We start from the raw sequence: 13,120 nt of genomic DNA on the forward strand, positions 1-13,120 counted from the left end.
CGTCTGTGGATACTTCAATCCAGAGACTGAAGCCATGGAGAGACAAGACGGATCTTTCTTTAAAAACTGAGAAAAGTCCCAGGTTTGCAGATAAATCATAAAGAGAGGAGATCTTAGTAGCCATTGTGGGAGTTTCTAGGCTACCGCAACAATAGTGGCAGTCTTCAAACCTTGGTTTCTGTCAGAAAAGGCAGGGTGGTAGGCCTTTCCAGGGTTATTTTGGTCTCCCAGTCCAGCTCTATTTCCTCCCTCCTGTTCTGGAGGATGGGAGGAAATATTGGGACTAGGCCCAGCAGCATCCGCCAGGCAATTTGCTGCTTTGCAACTTGTACAATTCACCAAGATGTGGCAGTGGCTACCAGATTACATGATGCCATACTACTCACCTGGGCCCATCAGCAGCTTCCACACAACATGCACAACTTGATATGCCCAGCAGCAGCTGCTATACAACTCACTTAAGTCTCTTGTTATCACATGACTTGCAACTTGTTCAGACTTTTCCCCAGGTGGGGGAAGCCTGAGATCCTGTGTGGTGTAGTGGTTAGAGACCTAGCTGTAGAAATCTACAACTACATCTTTTTGATACTCATGAAATAAATACATTTGTTTCTCAAGCTTAAACTTTGCCTGTTGGCCTCTTGCTTGTGTATCTTAGAATTTTAGCTTCCTTCAACATGAATTTTGTATTGTTGTTTTAATCAGAACTAACGTCTAGTATGCTATTTCTTTACACATGGTTTCTATCATATGTAGCATGTTTTACTTTTGAACATTCTTGAGCACATCAAACTTCCTGTACTGAAACATTACACCTTAGACTTTTGGAGTGAAAAATAGTTCCCCTCTACTTCTATCTAAAGCTCTTCCAGAGGTGCCATGGAACATAATTCTTTAATATCTGAGACATGCAGAATAAAATTTTAGTTGCGGGACATGGTGGATTACTTCTGTCCATTTGCTCTAAACAACGATGTCCTGTACTTAAAACTTTGCAGACACATGTTGTTCAACAAAAATGTTTGTGAAACAGTCATGAAACAAGACTTCTTAATACAGGTCAAATGGAAGTGAAAACCCAGACCATTAACATTTAGATGCATAATTATTTCATATATTGACATTTAAAAGTGCCATTTGAGAATGGCTTATAATCAAATATTTATTTTCTTATTTTTATTCCCAGTGGGGGCCCAAAGAAGCTTACATTGGTATCTTTTTTCATCCATTTTATCCTCACAGAACAATTCTAGCAGAATGAGGACTAGGTAATCAAACACTCAAACCACTGCACCAGTGCAAGTACTTGAGTGTTCCTTGGTAGCCACCAAGGAAGACTGGGTTGCTACACAGAGGAAGGCAATGGCAAACCCCCTTTGCTTATCTCTTCCCTGGAACACCCTGAGGATGGTGTTGCCATGAGTCGGTTGCAACTCAGTGGCACGTTCTTCTATTCCAGTGAGGATGTTCTGTACAGTATGTCTTTAAGCACGTTGTGTCTTAAGTACTGCTTGCTTGTCAGATAACATATCAGTATTGCCAATATGGATTTTTGAGGGGCCTCAATTTTTTATTTTTTTTTTGCATCTCTTGCTTGGAACTAATGATCCCTATACAGAGGCGTAAGCACTCACCAATGAACTGTGCCTGCCCATATTCAAACAGTTATTTTGCCTTTGATAGTCAGCTTTGGATCTAGTTCTTCCAACCACCTGTGTAGTGGAGTGCTAGAACTATCTTGCAGTTTTGCTTTTGGCTCCCAGTTCGTTGCTCAGCAAGGAATAGTCATACCAAGAAAAATGTCCAAATAATCTTATCAAAACTATGTAAACAGACAGAGATTCTCAAGGCTAACTTCTCACCTTCCTGACCCTGAGCTCACGCTCCACGAGCATAGCTTTATCAGCCAGCTAAAACATAATCAGGCTGGAGCCTAAACCACAAGCCTTATTGACAAACCAGCAACCAACCAGCAGCTTCTAGCAAAAGCCATAGGTAATAGAATAAACTAAGTAAAATAAAAGAAAATACAAACCTCATTGCTCAACACCATGTGCACTGCCCAGAATTATGGATTCAGAGATGGCCCTTATGAGGATGCCTAGGAAAAGTATAAATTTTGTAAAATAAAATACAGTACCAGGAATTATGCATGCACCATTTTATCTGGTCCTGTATGCTCATCATTGATGCTGGATCAGGTTGAAAATGTTTCTATCCATGTCAAATTTTGTTTTTAACTGAGTCGTTGAAGATCTAATCAGTGCTAGATTTGGATTTATTTTGCTCATATACTTACTAGATACTCAGATGAATGTAAGAAGTAGTTTGCGTATCTTATTTTAAAATCCATGAATAAATGTCCCAATTTCAGAAAATCGTAAGAGAAGCACAATCAAAGTTTCTGAAAGTAAAGTAAGAGTGCGTTTAATGTTTCCAAAAAAAGATAACAGTAGCTAAGTGAGGTTTTTAACTGTGTTTTTTGAGTTATAAAATGCCTAGATGGCATCAGTGGTTACACCCTGAAGATCCCACACAGTGCTGAACATAGTCATAGCCAACCTTACCAACATCTGAGGAACTGCATATAGAAGGGAACTCTGCCTTTATTGAGAGTTTTCATACCTTTGCAACCAAAAATTTAGACTGACAGAGAATTTGGCAGAGTATGTTGACATCTTCTCGCTGATGCTACATAAATGATCATTTAACATCACCATGTTTGTGGATAGCCTTAATGTTATTTTTGCTTAAATTGTTAATTGAGCCCAAATGTTAGCGATTTCATGAGGTTAATAGAAGAAGACAGAATGTCATTTCAGGCTTGTCAGCCAGCGTCCCTCTTTATTCTCCCCAAAGTCCGTCTTTATTTTGCTTCTCTATCAGCCTTAACTGATAGATGGTCAGGTGGAAAGGGCTACTTTATGAGGTTAGGAGTATCATTCTTATGTATTGATAAATGATACAGAAGAATTTCCTGGAGACTCTCAAAATACCTTGGGGGCGGGGTATCTAAAAATATCAGTCATGATGGAAAGAGCTAAAAGCAGAAATACTTGTCAAGGAAAATGCAAACGTACTTCCATTTATACAGTTAAAGTAGAGTGGGTAAAGCAGTATATTCTCTGAAAGATAAACTTGCCAAGATAGAATACTGTGGATACTGTTATGCCTAATTGAGATGGTTAGATAGTAGCAGATATTTTAATGTTTTCAATGTGAAATTTAGTATCCACCCCTACAAGTATACTGTGGTAAACTATTTTTATGCATTTTGTGCATAACCAAGCTGATCTTTTTCTGTGAATTTGGTGAGGTTTTTAAAATTCTCATCACAGCTTTTTGTGTGCCAGGTTGCTGCTTGTAACACAGCTCAGTGGTGAAATGAAAAATCACTGAAGGATCTATAATGAAAAAAAGGTGACAGGCCTTTAATTACAGACCTATAAGTGGCACCACTAGAATACATTCAGAGCACTCCATCAGGGTTGGCAGTTTGAATAATTCTCTCACGCTTGAACCTTTGTGTGTTCAATTATCTCACTATCTCTTTTCCCCTTGTATTTTCCTTTTTCGTACTTGATGGTTATGCTTGTATACAAATAAGAAAAAGTAGATGTTGCAAGTTAATGACTTCTCAAATGAACACTAACTCAGGAGTTGACTGCACATTTACTTCAGATGGTCACACATCGAATATCATAAGGTTCAAAGGATACATTTTATAATGGAGAAGCAAGTCACTCTTACTAATTAGAAAATGACTCCTGCATTTTTTTCTTCATGCTTTCATAATTAAGATATGAACAGAATTCAGAAGCACTAAAGCTGTGTGTTCAATCTTGATTTATCTCAAAATTTTTGACCCTTGAATCATGTGATTAGATAAAAACCTTAGGAAGTAGTCTTCTGCTTGCAGCCTGTAAAGTGTGTGCATGCTTTTGACCACCTTTCTATCAAAGTCAAAATTACTGCATTGTGCTTGTTTTGCTTTGGTAGATCTGGCTGTACAGTCTTATGCAAAGTTTCTCCAGCTTAAGACCCTTTTATGATAAACTTTCATAGTAGTTTTTCAAACTCTGTTGCTGTTTGTGGTATCAGCAGAGTCAAACTTCCTTGTAATAATAAGTTTTTTCTTTTCCTGCTAGATCATCTTAGATGTTGGCTGTGGAACTGGAATCCTTTCTATGTTTGCTGCAAAAGCAGGTGCGAAGAAGGTCATTGGAGTGGACCAGTCTGACATTATTTATCAAGCCATGGACATCATTAGGTAGGAAAAGTTCTTCTGAATTAGTGACTTTTAGTAGTAATACCCTTAGTCATTTTAAGATTGGTGGTTGCATATAGTAAGGGGCTAGGGGAAATTTAATAATAATAACAACAACACAACAACATTTGATTTATATACTGCCCTTCAGGATGACTTTGTAAACCCACTCAGAGTGGCTTACAAAGTATGCCATTATTATCCCCACAACAAAACACCCTGTTAGGTGGGTGGGACTGAGAGAGTTCCAAGAAGCTGTGACTAGCCCAAGGTCACCCAGCTGGCTTCAAGTGGAGGATTGGTGAATCAAACCCAGTTCTCCAGATTAGAGTCCCGTGCTCTTAACCACTACACCAAACTGGCTCTCTTTGCATGTGAAAAGGAAGGATACGTACAATATTTAAAGTCTGGTTCCATTGCATGCATACTCCTGATGTGGCATTGCAGTACAGCTGTAGCAATATGAAGCTGTCATTTGGATTTTATAAAAAAAAATCCTTCATTGAAAGTACAGGAAGTCCTCACTACACTTGGAAGCTGAGAGTGTGATGAAAACACCTGTCTGCATAACAGTTTTGGATTTGTTTGATTTGCATGCCACACTAGGGGCAAAAGGGGATTAAAGAGAACTAATCTTGTGACAGTGATGAATGATCTCTTGGAATACACGGTGAACAATTGCTGTAAGGTTACATCTGCTGACTGTAAAACTATTTCATTTGTCTCTAATTCGCATTCAAATAATTTGTAACAGCCTTGTTATACTTTGTTGCTCCTGACAATAGAATAGATGTCAGTTTCACATATCTGAAGGTTATAGAGTGATACTTAAGTTTGGTGACTGACCAGCAGATCACTTAATGGTGTCAAGAATGTTTAGTGCCTTCAGTGTCATTATATTTTAGCGCCGAGAATTTGCTTTTTTACAAGCATAGGAGAGAGGGAATGCTAATAATTAGGCTTATAGGTTAAGGCGTAACTGAGCACTGAGTTGGAATGCATTTAAAAAGCACACGTTCTCCTTCCCTTACACAATTTTATTAGCCAGTTTCTTAAAAGATCCATACTGAAGCAATTTCAAAGTGTTTTTGACTAGCCATTTTTTTACTATTGTGATTTTTTTTTACTAAGTTTAATCAACCTGCATATTTTATAAAGGCACTGAGTAGTGAAAGAAGGAAAGAAAGAGTCAAAGATCATACATTCATATTTGGCCTCTCTTTAACTGTCCAACCCTAATAGAAGATCAGGTCTTCACACATTCATGTACCTTAGTGAGTTAGAGAACTAGACTGAACCTGGATGGCAATGCATGTCAGAGCTGAGTCACTCTGCCTGGCAGCAGGCTTACTACCACTGAAGTTGAGAGCCTAAGCTACAAGAGAAGAATTACAGGAGGAGGAGCACCTGAAGGGAATCACCATGTTCATCTCTTAGAAAGGGAGGTGAAACTGACAGAGCCTTTGGAAGGCAAAGAGGAAATTAACGAACCCTCTGAGCAGATCTCCCTGGCTCTGTAAAGAGGGGAAATTAACAAAGCCTTCCAATCTCTTTTAAAACTCAGCTTCCCGGCTAACATTGCGACTCCCTTCACGTGCTCGTGTAATTTGTCTCTTGTAGCTTGGCTCAGAAATTCTCAGGAAAGTAGAGTGGCTAGGAAAAAAATGCTGTTTGTGGTTGACAGAATCATCAATAAAGGTGGGCAATAATAATAATAATAATAATAATAATAATAATAAATTATATACCACCGTTCAGGACAACTTAGCACCCACTCCGAGCAGTTTACAAAGTATGTTATTATTATCCCCATAACAATCACCTTGTGAGGTGAGTGGGGTTGAGAGAGCTTCAGAGAGCTGTAACTGACCCAAGGTCACCCAGCTGGCTTCAAGCAGAGGAGTGGGGGATCAAACCCGGTTCTCCAGACTAGAGTCCCATCGCTCTTAACCAACACTACACTGGCATAAATAAAAAAATAAATAAAAATGGTCACCTCTTCAATGAATTTCACTCATTGATGTCTTTGGACAGTGACACAATGCCCAGGGAAATGCACAGTGAGTGAGTAAAAGAACCTTAAATTTCAAATACTTATTTAAAATAACTGCTACTCAGATGCTAATAGCTTTCTGACACAGGATGGGATAGTGTGGCAATACCTATGTGATCCCTCGTGTCAAATATGAGGACGTTGTTTCATGAAAGTTTTCCTCCATACCTTGCCTTTTCCCAACTATCAGTTATTCAATATATTTACATTTTAATGAGATTACTGGGTTAGCTTGAAAGTCAGATGTAGAGAGATTGCAGGAATAACAAATGTTGAAGAAAGGGCAGAGATATCAATTGCACTGGAGAAATAAATTTTGGTGGTGTGAATAATTACTCTGTCCTGTCTAACATTAGCTGTCATGATAATGGCATATGAAAGGAAGATTGATATGGTGTGCTTCAGAGAAAGTAAATGCCATTAAAACTTGATTTCAGATTTAGCCATTAAATAACCATGCTGTTTATTTAGAAAATGAAACACCTGGATATCTGGAACAAAAGTAGTGCTTTAGTTTTGTGCCTGAACCAGCAGTTGGTATTATCAATTGAAACAAAATAAAGGAGGTTACTTTATTGTACAATAACTGTATTATTTTCAGGGATTAGGAAACATTTGTTAGTAACTTTTCAATTTTATTTTTGAAAAATGCACAAACAATATTTTCATTGCAGCTGAATACTCTTGTAGTATTTAAATTAAATCATACTGTTAAGTCTTACAAGAGTAAGCCGTACAAGATGCAACTCATCAACATGAAATAGAAGGGATTCCCCCAAGGTTCTGAAGACCTTAATTGTTGGGTCTAAGTTATTAAGACTAAAAACTGGGAGGCTCCCTATAAACTCGCCCTCTTTCTGTTTTCCTCTCCAAGGACCTTCTTCCCTTTGTCCCTCGCCGTACAGTTTCAAGCATTGTTTAGTTGTCCAACTACACATAGCTTAAAAATATACTTGCTAGGCAGAGTGGTCTTGAGCTGCAGCATCTGAATAGATTTTAAGGCCAGTTTGTTTTACGGGCCTGTCTTTGGTGCTGCGCAAAACCATAATCCAGGATGAAGACTACATGTAATGAGATGGTATGTCCCTATAGGGACAGACCTAATTATTTTGCTTTTGTGGACCAAACTTCCAAGTTAGTTTATTAAGGCTGATTTCTCTAGGACAGGTGAAAAATATTAACAACAAGCTTTTTGCCTTCAAATATTTACAACTAACTAGCATTTTCGTTGTCATTCTTCTGTGCAGTCCCACATTTGGACTGGGCATGTGTAGGCCAGCCGCAGAAAGATTTTTCTAGCTTTTAAAATTTGTAAGGAGGTGCTTAGCCTCCACTGCACATGTGCAATGGTTATCCTGACAAAAAAACGGCTTGTGAGGCTGAGCACCTTGAATTCTCTAAGTTCGTCTTTTGTCGCCAATGAGAAAGGTTCTTCTTAGCTTCTTCTATTTTCTCTTCTTTGTTCTACTGTGTCTCATAAAACTTTATTCAAGAAGTGTTTGCAATGTGAAACAAAAATGCCTCACACCGATGAACATAATCATTGTCTGCTTTGTCTTGGTGGGGTTCATAATGTGTCGGGGTGTGGCACTGCCAAAGGTTCATGCCAAAAGCCAGGAGTGACAGAGCTTCTTGGCTTAAAGCAGCACTGTGGGAGAAGTTACTCTCCAGCTCAGACAAACCGGCATCTGCCTCAAAAGAGCAATCTACCCATACCAAACTGTATCCTTCAGTTCCAAGGGTCAGATCTTCAGATCTGACCAAGCACTGACCATCAGTTCCGATGGCTCTTCCATCGGATTTCCATTCAATTGCCAGTGCTCCTCTACCCAGCCATATACACGAGCGCAGAAAGCATCATTCTCTGGATCCAACCCATCTGGGTTGTGCCTCTTCAGTACCACCTGCTATGAAGGCAAGAAGTAAATCTAAGCACCAGAAGCAGTCAGCATCCCCACACGGGGTAAGTGTGATGGCTCCGTGTCCCTTTCTCAGCCCATTATTGTAGAGGAGAGGAAGTCATTGACCCACCTCAGACTCCCTCACCACCTTGCACTCCAGCTCTGCATGAGGATGATGAGGAATATATGCCACTTGAGGACTTTCCAGCCCTGAGTTTACCTATAGAACTGATAATGACTCCAGTGCCCTCTCAGGGTCATCTTCAATATCCGAACCTGCAACGACCAACCTCTGCCTCTTCAAACTGTGTCTACTCCATTGACATCTTAGTTGCTTCCATCTTGGCCCACAGTCCCAGTGCTAGCACCTGCCAATAACTAGCAAGATTTTCTGAACTAGCTGCAGTCCACTCCTGCTTTTCCCCAGTTCCAGGGTCTCCAATTGGTTCTGATCCCATTGGCTCTGTGCCCTTCATCAGCTCACATTCCATCAGCTCTGGTTCTAGCTCCGGATCTGACCTCCTCACTTCCACCGACTACCATCCTTGGGGCTCCATCAGCCCCGCACTGCCGGTCTCGACCTCATTCACCTACCTTTTCGGATTTAGAGGATGTCTCACATTCCAACATCACCTCGGATCCATCTCTGGAGGAGACTGTGGGTGACACTGTATCGTCTTCCTGAAATGAGGAATATTGTCTGCTTTTGGAGCAGATGGTGTGCATGGCCAGACCACTCAAATTGGTCATTTTGGCTTCCACATCTAAGCCGAAGAGTAAGTTGATACAAGTCCTGTATTCTAACTCCCCTACTTCGATAATCTTCCCACCAGTGGAAGATCTTTTAGACATTGCATATAGTATGTGGGAGAACCCAGCTTCCATCCCTGCAACTTCTCAGAAAATAGAGAAGTATTACAAACTTAAAGAGCAAAATTGCCTTTTTTTGTTCAACCATCCTTAACCATCCTCTCTAGTAGCGGATGAGGTGCAGGCCCGGTACTGCCATGGTTCCTTGTTGGCCCCAGCAGATGGAGAGGGCAGGAAGCTGGCCATTGTTGGTCACAAGGTTTATTCTTATGTGGCTGGATTTATTCTTCTGCAGCCATCCTGTGGTCCTACAACTTATTTTTGTGGGAGAGACTCACGAATTACATTTGCCGTGCCCTTGTGAAGGTCTGTCAAGGGGAGGCCACTAAATTAGCTAAACAACAGATGAAAGCAGGGAAGCATGCTGCTGATTGCTCAGCCAGATCTATGCCATCCGCCATTGTTATGAGGCGGCATGCCTGGTTATGTTCAATGGCTTTCCCTCAGGACAAAAATAATAGGATTGAGGACTTCCCCTTTGAGGACACGTTACTGTCTTCTGACAAAACAGATGACTCATTGACTCAAATGAAAAAACAACACCACCAGACTGCAGAGTCCCTGGGCGTCATTGCCCCTGCTCAACCACAACTGACCTGATCCAGAAATCAAGGATCTCAAGGTTATCAGCACTGTTCCAGAAGATACCATTACCATCAAACTTACAAACCCCCTAATTATCAGCTCAACATTACACAGCACCAAGTGTGAAACTGAACCCAACCACACTCTCCCAAACCTGCCTCTCAAGGACACAACAGGGGTTGAGCTGGACACTTCTGTGTTCTTGTAGGACAGATTGTGTCCCTTTGCTCCAATATGGGACTCTGTCACCAAGGACTCTATCTGTTGTTAGGCAAGGTTAGCAATTGTATTTCTCTGAGTTTCCAGCATTGTCCCTACCTCCTTCCAATTCGAGGCCCTATTCCCCTGCACTTGAGGAGGCTGCTACAGGTTTATTGGCTAAAAGAGCCATTCAAAGAGTTCAGTCTAATTCTTCCTTTTATGGGTTTATTCCAAGTATTTTCTAATAGAAAAGAAGGATGGCAGAATCAGACCCATCCTTGACCTTCACAGCCTGAATAAGGTTATTAAAGTGCAAAAGTTTTGCATGCTTGCCTTATCCACTATCATTCAACTTTTAGAGCCAATGCATGGTTTGCAGTTACTGATTTAAAGGATGCATACTTCCACATCTCTGTACATCCTGATCATAGGAAGTATCTCAGATTTAAATGTGAGGGTGAATGTTTCCAATACTCAGTGCTTCCATTTGGCGTAGCCTCTATTGGGACTCATGGCCTCTACCACTTCTGTTGTTTTTTTACCCCAACTTAGAATGAGTCCTTTACAAAGTTGGTTCCTGCATCATTACAACCCTATGACTACCCACCAACCGGTTAGATTATCTGTTCTCATATCTGGTGGGTAATGACTTTTCCTACGGGATGCCTTCCAAATTCTATGGACCCATGAGCTCTTCTATACCTTCCCGCTTATGCCTCCGATAACCGGAATTCGACATTTCCGTACTCACTGCATCCTGGGCACTCCCTTCTGGCCACACCAAAAATGGTTTCCCACTCTTAAGAATTATGTCTCAGGACTGGTACCTCCAACTACCAGCAGTACTGGCCCTCTTACACAGGGGTCAGGTGTGGCACCATGATGTAACTATTCTGAGGCTGATGGTATGGTTGTTGAACATACCGGATCGTCTTTATCCAGGGACCCAAATGATTTTGAATGCCTGCAAATCATTGACACGTACATCTTATGGTCATAAATAGAATCGTTTCATGGCATGGTTGGAGCCTAGACGGTTCTCCCCCTTTTCCTGCCCTTTGTCCATATTTTTGAATACTTACTGTCACTTCAGAAATAAGGATTATCTCTTTCCTTAAAAATACACATGGCTGCTATTTCAGCCTTCCATGAAAGGGTTGATGGCAAGATGGTTTTCTCCCATCACATTTCTATGTTTAGTTTCTTAGGGACATCTTCAACACTTTTCCACCAAGAACCCCACCAGTCCCTCAATGGAGATTTGGTTCTTTCTCATGTTGCCACCCTTTGAACCAGTGCACACCTGCCCACTTTCCCTGTTATCTTGTAAAGTGGCACTCCTAGTTAACATTACTTTGGCCAGATGGATGGGAGAAATCACAGCCCTTAGGTTACCCCCCCGCATCCATTTTTTTCCAAAGAAATTTGTCTTGCATACCAGCCATGAATTCCTTCTCACGGAAGTGTCAAAATTTCATCTACAACAGAAGGTTACTCTATGTGTTTTTCCCAGTCCTACCTATGATGTGGAATGTACACTGCACAAGTGAGATGTAAAATGGTCTTTATTGTATTTTATCAAGGTGGATAGTTACAGCAGTTAAACTCTGTTATAATAACGCTGGGGTCCCATGTCCTTTGGTGATCAGAACACATTCAACTAGGGCACAAGCTTTGTCAGCACTTCTGCGAGGAGGACCCCTTCCGAGACAACTGCCAAGTTGCCACATGGTCCTCAGCAGACACCTTTGTCAAGCATTATTCTGTCGACACGAATGCTGGGAGACAGTCAGCAGGGGGAAAGTTGTCCTGCAATCACTGTTTGGCTGAGCCACTGACCCCCAACTCCTTCGATGAGTAGCTCATTATACTCTCAATGTGGGACTGCACAGAAGAACAATGATGAAAACAAGGTTGCACTTACCTGTAATTGTTATTCATCAAGTATCTTCTGTGCAGACATGCATTCCCTCCCTCCTGCCCTATGGTGAGTGTAAATTTTGCCTGTATCTTTCCTTACTCTGGCAGCTCAGGATTACTGAGGGAATTCAGGGCGCTCTGCTTCACAACCCGCGTTTTTGACAGGAAAACTACTGCGCATGTGCAGTGGAAGCTGAGCGCCCCATTACAGATTTTAAAAGCTAGAAAAATTTCTCTGTGGTTAGCCTGCATGTGCACAGTCTCAGTCTGTGCCTGAGCAGAAGATACTTGACGAACAGCAGTTACAGGTAAGTGCAACCTTGTTTTACAGATGGGAGCATCAGACTGAGAACGTGCCCAAGGCTACAAAGATCAGTCTGTATGAGAGATCTCCATGTGCAAGTTCAACCCTCTGGCTGGTGAGCCCATGACACTGGGGTTCCTCCTTACAGGGAAATGGGAGTGGGCACATAATTCCTTATCATTCACACAATTTGGGTTCATATAGGTGATTTACAGATTTACTGAGCATTGTAACAACATTCAGTGCAGGAAAAATACAGGTTTTTTATTCTGGAAAGGAGGCTGTGGTGGTATTTCAATATAATCTATTTGCTTTTATGAAATGGTATATTAATGTCACTATAGTAAATCTATATTATGCAGTATGTAACCAGATATCACCATTACTGTTTGCAGACTCAATGGACTTGACGATACCATTTCTTTAATTAAAGGAAGAATTGAAGAAGTTGATTTGCCTGCTGAAAAAGTTGATATTATAATTTCTGAGTGGATGGTAAGGTCATAAGATGCTATGCATTAATAAAATGCACTAGATTTTTATGAGAGAGATGTTAAATGTGGTGTTCAGTGACTTGCCTAATGACATGCTCCAGTTATTGACTTGCCTTCCTATAGAACTTTTAAAATATTGTGCGTGAATATGCGGGGAAAGGATATCTAATGGTTTCTGTTATTCAGATTTGGGCTGTAGAAATTAGTTTGAGATACTGATGCCACAAGAAATTATCTGTTGGAAACAGAGGCCCATCGAAGCACAGGTTCTGGCGTTCCCAGTTAGCAGGTGAAGAAGCTGATTCTTGGTGAATACATAGAGCTCGACAAGGCAGCACTGAACTGTGATGGTGTTATTAATACTTGGTTACTAATAACTGGATATCCCTGAGGTATCGTCAGTGATTCAAGAATGTTAACAGTTGGAAAGGCTTAAAAGCATTTTCAAGTCTCAGTGTGACCCTGTCCTGGTTTTAACACTGTATCAGACTTCCTTGTCAGAAAAAGCAATGCTTCAGAAAGCTG

The 13,120-nt window shown here is 40.8% G+C and overlaps 1 protein-coding gene across 4 annotated transcripts in view; it reads left to right on the plus strand.

Moving 5' to 3' along the window:
- PRMT3 (protein arginine methyltransferase 3) overlaps positions 1–13,120 on the plus strand; it is a 105,385-nt gene that overhangs the window by 15,793 nt on the left and 76,472 nt on the right. For all 4 annotated transcript variants that reach the window (XM_054972004.1, XM_054972006.1, XM_054972005.1 and 1 more), the window contains 2 exons: positions 4,149–4,270; positions 12,497–12,596. In XM_054972004.1, the coding sequence (XP_054827979.1) occupies positions 4,149–4,270; positions 12,497–12,596 (222 nt within the window). The remainder of the gene's footprint in view (positions 1–4,148; positions 4,271–12,496; positions 12,597–13,120) is intronic.

This window comes from Eublepharis macularius, chromosome 2, assembly GCF_028583425.1.
Source record: "Eublepharis macularius isolate TG4126 chromosome 2, MPM_Emac_v1.0, whole genome shotgun sequence".
NCBI classification, from domain to species: Eukaryota; Metazoa; Chordata; class Lepidosauria; order Squamata; family Eublepharidae; genus Eublepharis; species Eublepharis macularius.